Raw genomic sequence first — 7497 nt, forward strand, 5'->3', positions numbered from 1 at the left:
TAACTAAATAATTCTAAGAAGAAAGATAAAATTTGATAGTTAAATCTTAAGATATAATAGAATATTTAAAAAATATAAACTTTAATTATACATATCTATCATAAAGATACCATATATATTTACTATTTAATATAATAAATGTTATTCAATTATTGGTAGATTAATAAATTTGAGAGAATCGCAAAGTTTTTAATTTTTACAGCACATTCTTCAATATCTACAAGAAAATCATCTTCTAGCTTTAAATTTTCAAACTTAAAACTTGTCATATTGTATTTTATTTCTTTATTTTGATCTAATTTTGCAATCAATAAAATATCATAATCTCTTCTTACAATCTCAATATCTGTAACTGAGCTAAATGTTTTATAAAATTTTAGAATCTCTTTGTACCAATCATATATCATTTCAATTGGTGTTTCCTCTGGAGGTAAGGATATTGAGAGTCTTCTTTTAAGTGATCCAAATTTTTTGTATTCCCTTTTAACGTGTTCCAATTCATTTTTTAGTTTAATATTAATTTCTTCCCCATTTTTTAATTTTTGTTTTAATTCTTCTCTTTGCAAAAATGAATCTTTTATTGCTTTCTGAGTTTCTTTAATTATATTTTCCAATCTCATTATTTCTTTAAATCTTTCATATTTTACTGATAACTTACTTTCCTTGTTGGTTAATTCAGAAATGCTATTCTCATATTTTTGTAATTCTTCTCTTTTTTTTGATAATTTTTCTTGCAACTCATAATTTATTATACATTCTTTTTTAAGCATTTCTCTTGCACTTAAACATTCTTCTTCTAATTCCCTTACTTCTTTATCTGATTTTTCAGCTTCCAAAACAATATCTGTCAATCTCCCATTCCAGCTCTCGAGTCTTTCAAGAAATTCAAATTTAGTCATTGTTTTTATAAGAATGTCATCAAGCGATCTGTGGTATTTCTTTTGTTCAACAATTTCATGTCTTTTATTATTGTTATTAATTTTCATAAAAATATTTTAAATTTATTTTTTTTAAATAAGATTTTAATAAAACTTCCAATCTCTTTTATTTTCTTCTGGTATTCTAAAAAAATTTACTTTAAACTCAAATTTACAACCATCCTCTTTTTTCTCGTTATTATACAAAACTTTGCCTGCAATTTCAACTATTTTTGAGCTAGTTATTGTTTTTATTATATTATTAGAAGTTGTTTGCATATCGTTATTCATATGCTCTTTTAACTTCCTTAGCAGTTTTTCACTTAAAGATTTATTAAATATTAGTTTTGTCGCATATGATGAAACTTTATTATAATCCTTATTTCTCGGTAGTTTTCTATTTTTTTTCATTCTAAATATTTTTTTTGTTAGATTATCTATTCTATAATCCAATCTCTGTTCCAATTCTTCAATTTCATCTTCTAAAACTATTGCTTCTTTTAGAATATCAGAGTCCTCTAGTTCTATTTTATAAAAACATTTGAGTTTCTTTTGTCTAATTCTTAGAATAAAATGAATAGTGCTATCCTTCAGTATTAAATTCTCTAGGATCCCTGTTGTAATTACATTATTTCCTAATCTCTGCTTATTTATTTTTGTTAATCTTACGTGTTCATAGATTTCTTTAAATTTATCATCTATATCTTTTGATTTTATTTTTGTAGTTTTCTCCTGATATTTCTTGCAACAGGAACATTTTACCAGCACATTTTTTTTATTCTCTTCTTCTATTTCTTTCCTAATATCTTTTAAGTTATCTGTTTTCATTAAAATATTAAAAATTTTTTAAATTCTAACTTTATAAAATATAAAAAAAAATTCTCTTTCCTAATATCTTTTAAGTTATCTGTTTTATTAAAATATTAAAAATATTAAAAGTTAATTTTCTAATATCTTTTAAGTTATATCTGTTTTATTAGAAGTTAATCCTATTTATAAAAATTACAATCATTTTACTATTCGTATTATCGGTCAATATAAACATATTGTAATTTTCATATTTAAATATTTAAAGTTTAGTCATAGGAATAATTTTTATATTTCCTGATATTATAAATGATAATGAATTTTATATGGTAATAAAATATTAACTATAGTAGAGAATATGTATAAACTATTAAAAAACTCAATTAAACAATAAAAAAATATAATAATATTTATTTGTCAATTCCAAGAAATTGTTTAAATTAGTAAAAAATGATGATTACTAACTTATAAAAATAATATTACTAATTATCATATTTTATATTTAGAAATTTTGATAATTCGTATTTAAGCTTATAATTAGACTATTAAAATCCTATGTATTAGAATTTGATAGTAAACATAACTATAAATTATAATCTTTACAATAAACAATATTTAATAGTGATTACTTAATATCTATAATAATCAGATAAATTATTAATAATTTTCTAAAATTTCGTAATTAAGAGATATAATAATAATTTTACTAAGGTTAACAATTACTTCTATACATTTAAAAAATTTTATAAGATCTATTTTTTAATAATTTTTAGTTAAAATTTAATTAAAAATTTTTATGGTACAACTATTTCTCTCTGCTTTACGTCTAAATATTTCAAGTTTCTCTTTTACTAATTCTATTGATGAATTAGAAATGGTTCAAAACAATGACTATTATAAAACAGAAAAAAAATAAACGATATTATAAGCAAAAAAGAGAATTTACAAGATATCTTAGAAGAAATTTCAGATAATAAGATATTATTAACAAATTTCCTTTCATTAAACGATAAAATAATGAATAGTATATGTAAAAATCTATTTATAACATGTAATAAAGAAATAAAATGCGATTACCCTATCCCTATTTCTGAATTACTACTTCAAAGTATTACAAATTCACTTATAAAAATAGATTGTACTTTACTTAAATTTGATATAGTTAAAATTTTTTTATTAATATGTATAGTTGAATTAGGATATGAATATTTCATGAAAGAGAACATTAAAATAATTGATAAATTTATCAAATATAGGCGCTTATCTTCTACTCGAAAATTACACGATATGGTTCAATATATTGATTGTTTTCCAGAATTTTTTGAAGTTAATAATGAGAATATCAATAAGATATTGATCCATTTTAATGGTCTAATATATCAATACAGCCTGATATTTATGGATTATAATAGTTTAAAAAGATCAAAAACAAATAACACTAATTAAAATTTTATAATCTTATTTAATCCACAAAAACTATTTTTTTACTACTTTTAAAAGTAATAATTAATTTATAAATATTATTTAGAATTATAGGTATATTTTATATATTAAAATATATATATATATTCAAAAACAAGCTTTGAGAACGTTTATTTATATGTTTTAAAATATGTTTAAACAATAGATTCAACTTATTAATTTAGTCCCATTTTTAATATAAAGTAAAATTTTTTAAAATTTATCCAGAATTATTCTTCCTATAGAAGTTAACTTAATATAATGTTGGTATCCTAGCATATCGATATTTATAGTTATTAATATTATTAGCTTTTATAATTAGTTAGTTAGATATTGTTTAAAATATATTTTAAAAAAATTATAAGTCATAAAATTTTAATATATACCTTGTATATTATTAAGTATATTGTCTTCTTTTCATGATACATTTTCTGGTAAAATATTAACTTTATGATATTAGTAGTATCTATAATATTTTATAATATAATATTCATTTATCTTTGAAAAAAAATCAATTATAGCAATCATAAGGTATTTTTATTATCGAATAAAAATATAGCTTATAATATTATTGTAAAAATTACTAACAAAATAAATATTAAAAAAAGGAGAAAAATTTAATAAATTTTGACTAAAATCTTTCTAGATTAGAAATTTTACTCAATTTTTCTCAACCCCAAAGGTTCAAAATGTCTACCTTTACTGTGAAAAAATTTATTATTAAATTCTATCCAATTCAATCTCATTGCATGTAAACAACTACTCAAACCTTCGAGACCAATTAATAAACAGAGTGTAACAGGGACATATATTGACGGTAACAGAATTAAAACTAGAAAAATATTATCTAATCTAATCGTAAAATCGGATATTATATTTGTTAGTTGCTGATGTGCCAGTGAAACTGCCCAAATACGCAAGTATGATGAAGCATTTGAAATAAGACCTACACAGAATTCTATTGTCTCAATAACTCCTGATATTAATCCACCTTCTTCTTCGTCCTCACTATCTGTTTGATTCTCCTCCTCATTATATAAATTTGTATCATTACTATTATCATTGTTAGTTTTATCAATATTATCTATACTAGTATTACTGCTAATATTATTGTTGTTATTAACTGAACCAACTTTATAATAAAACCTGTTCACTAAATACTTTGAAAAACACATCCAAGGAATTGAAACTAACAAAAATGCAACTAGACTTAGTTGGACCACTTTTTGTAGACTAAAAAAATTATCCTCAATAACTAAAGGATTAGTAAACATATTAATAAGTGTTGAAATGATACTTATATTCATACCTGTGATAAACTTATAGAATACCAGAAACACAAGATATCCTAAAAAACAATTAAAACACAAAAACTTTGGTATTGATTCACAGAACAGAGACAAATAATCTTTCTGAATTAATTTATTTGTTATATCTATACAAAATCCTAGAGACATGTGGAAATACGCAATTATTATTGAAAGTTTCATTTTTATACTGTTCATAAAATCGTCACTCCCATGCCATCCTGGGTTTATCCCTATCGGAGAGTTAAATGAGAATCCTAAAAAGTCTGAGTACAGGAATCCCCAAATTATTGCAAAAATACTATTAAAAACGAGAATATATCTAGAAGCAATCACAATCTCAAGAAACTCAATATCATCAAGGCTTGATTTATATCTTATCAGAAGAATTGACAGAATCAAAACTATAATTCCATGTCCCACGTCTCCAAACATACTCCCAAAAAGAAATGGAAATAGAAATACTGTAAAAATTGCCGGGTTAAGCTCATTTGGAGTCGGAACACCAAAGGAATCAGACATTGACTGAAAAGCCTCGAAGTATTTATTTACATTCATAGAAGTTGGGGGTTTATTTTTTGTTTTTTTATCTTCCTCATAAATAAATGTTTTATGCTCAACTCTGTTGAATTTCCCAGTTTCCTGGTCTTTAATTATTTCCTCTGAATAGAACCTATCTGAAATTGTCTTTATTTTATGTAGATCTTTTGTTCTAATCCATCCCTCAAAATAAACAATTCTACCGTAATCGTTTATCTTTCCAAGAGCCGTATTTATATCTTCAAGTCTATAATATGATGTTTCAAGTCCGTATAGCTCATTACTAATTCTATTAATGCAATCGTTAAAATCTTTTTCTGACAATCTCAGTAACTTTGAAGACTGAGATAAAATTTCAGCAGCATATTTAACTGACCTCTTTTCTGGAGGGTTTTTAAGAATCTTCATTGTCTTTTTATCGTATCTGTCTAATTTAAGAACTCTAGCACCCATTGCAAGAACTGAATCTTCAATTTTAAGAGGATCTGCGATTGTGAAAACTATAAAAATTGTTTTAGATATACCTTCCTTGGTAACATACTCCTTTAGGTGGAGAATAACATTTCCTCTTGTCATTGATTCAAATGTTTTTTGAAGTTGAACTATTTTTGATGTCTCTATTATTCCTGACACGTAATCAAAGCATATTTTAACAGACTCTGGGTCGAGAAGCACATTATTTTTATTTATTGGTCCTATAAAATCTTCTATCTCCATTAGTATAAGTAGGTCTTCCTTTAAAATTCTTATGTTTGAACGAGTCTTATCTGTCAAGTATTTCAATTCCAAATAACTGCTGTGAAGACTGTCGGTGTCTTTTCTAAGCTCTTCTCTATTTAAAAAACAAATACACTTATGTTCAATATCTTTTATATTATCGTCTAGAATATCGGAATAATCAGAATTTATTGCATCATCACTATTAATAATACTACTATCATCTTGCTTCTGTTTTTGAGTTTCAATCTCGTAACTATCAGAATCATAATCCAAAAACTCCTCCTGTTTTTTAACATCCATTATGTTTACTAAAGTATCAATGACATTTTCCTTTACTTTCTCTTCGCAAATTTTACATTTTTTAGGCTTTATGTCTAGTTCTACTAACACCGACCTAAGAAACTCGATTTTAGTTTTAATTTTCTCCAAATACCCGTTAAAATCGGCATATGGTCTTTCTGCTTGTCTCATTTTTTTATTTAAATCTGAAATCTCCATTAGTTTATTGTCATGTATTTTTTCAAAAGTTTCTCTCATTGAATATTTGTGGACGTTACATTTTAAGTATGTCATTTCATCGCCGAATAGCATGTTGTTAAATTTTTGTATTTACAAAATATATTAAAATTTTTTGATAATGTTATGATTATAAAATAAAAAAATTCTCCTTTTTCTAAAAAATAAAAATAAATTTTTTTATTTATTTTGTAAAAATATTTTTTTAATTCTGAAGATTCAATATATACGAAAAATCAAAATGATTAATATATCATATATAATAGATTTAGGAACGTTTATCTAACTTTAAATTAAAATAAAAAGTAAATTTTAATTATTATTTTTTCTTAAATTGAAAAATTCTTTAGATTTTTAGAATCAATAAATTGAATTCTCTGATCTGCGAATTTTTGAAATGGTAGGACTTCTTTCGTATTTAATTTAATATTATCATTCTTAACAGCTTCTTTTGATTCATAATTCTTTACTTTGGACATATATTCCTTAAGTCTCAAAACATTTTCCTCATAAGTTTCGTTGCTTTTATTTTTCCTTTTCTGGTCAACTGCAATTCTGAGCGATTTTGCTTCATTTACAGACTTAAAACCTGCTTCTGCCAATTCCTCAATTGTAAATCCCCTGCCCAACTTCTTTTTATTTTGATATCTTTGTGACTGACAGTTAACTACAGGCTTTAATTTCTTTAGTGGACATGGATATAACACTTTAGCTTTTGCAATTCTTTTCTTTCTTCTTAGAGTTTTCTGAATACTTTGGTTAAACCACATTTTATATTTTTTGTTGTTCTTATTGAAATGATTGTTTGGCAAGGCCGAGTTGTTTCTTATTGTCATAAAATTTTTTATTTTTTAATTTTTTATGAAGATAGAGGCAAATGAACTTCGTAAGAAAAATTTCTCAGAATTGATATCTATTCTTGCAGAAGCAAAGAAGGATTTGATGGTTGTAGTTCAAAAAAGAAAAACTGAAAAGGCTAACCATAAGGACGTCAAAATTGCAACACAAAACATTGGAAGAATACAAACAATTCTCTACGAAAAGAAAATTTTTGAATTGGTTGACAAAGTAAAAAAATCTAAAACAAAAAAATTCCAAAAGACTTAAAGCCAAGATTGACTCGAAATTTACGAAGAGGTCTCAATAAGAAACAACAAAAATTAATGAAATCAAATGGACCTAAGAAAATTAAAATGAAATGCTTTGCTTTTATTAATTAAATCTTTAAA

The 7497-nt window shown here is 23.9% G+C and overlaps 1 protein-coding gene across 1 annotated transcript; it reads right to left on the reverse strand.

The window, feature by feature from the left end:
• Positions 1-6597: 6597 nt before the first annotated feature.
• Positions 6598-7038, reverse strand: LOC121131394 (large ribosomal subunit protein eL13). Its single transcript, XM_040726849.1, has one exon. The coding sequence runs from the start codon at positions 7036-7038 to the stop codon at positions 6598-6600; it is 441 nt and encodes a 146-aa protein (XP_040582783.1).
• Between the last annotated feature and the right edge of the window lie 459 nt (positions 7039-7497).

The sequence above is a fragment of the Lepeophtheirus salmonis genome, unplaced genomic scaffold (assembly GCF_016086655.4).
Source record: "Lepeophtheirus salmonis unplaced genomic scaffold, UVic_Lsal_1.4 unplaced_contig_5295_pilon, whole genome shotgun sequence".
Classification (NCBI taxonomy): Eukaryota; Metazoa; Arthropoda; class Copepoda; order Siphonostomatoida; family Caligidae; genus Lepeophtheirus; species Lepeophtheirus salmonis.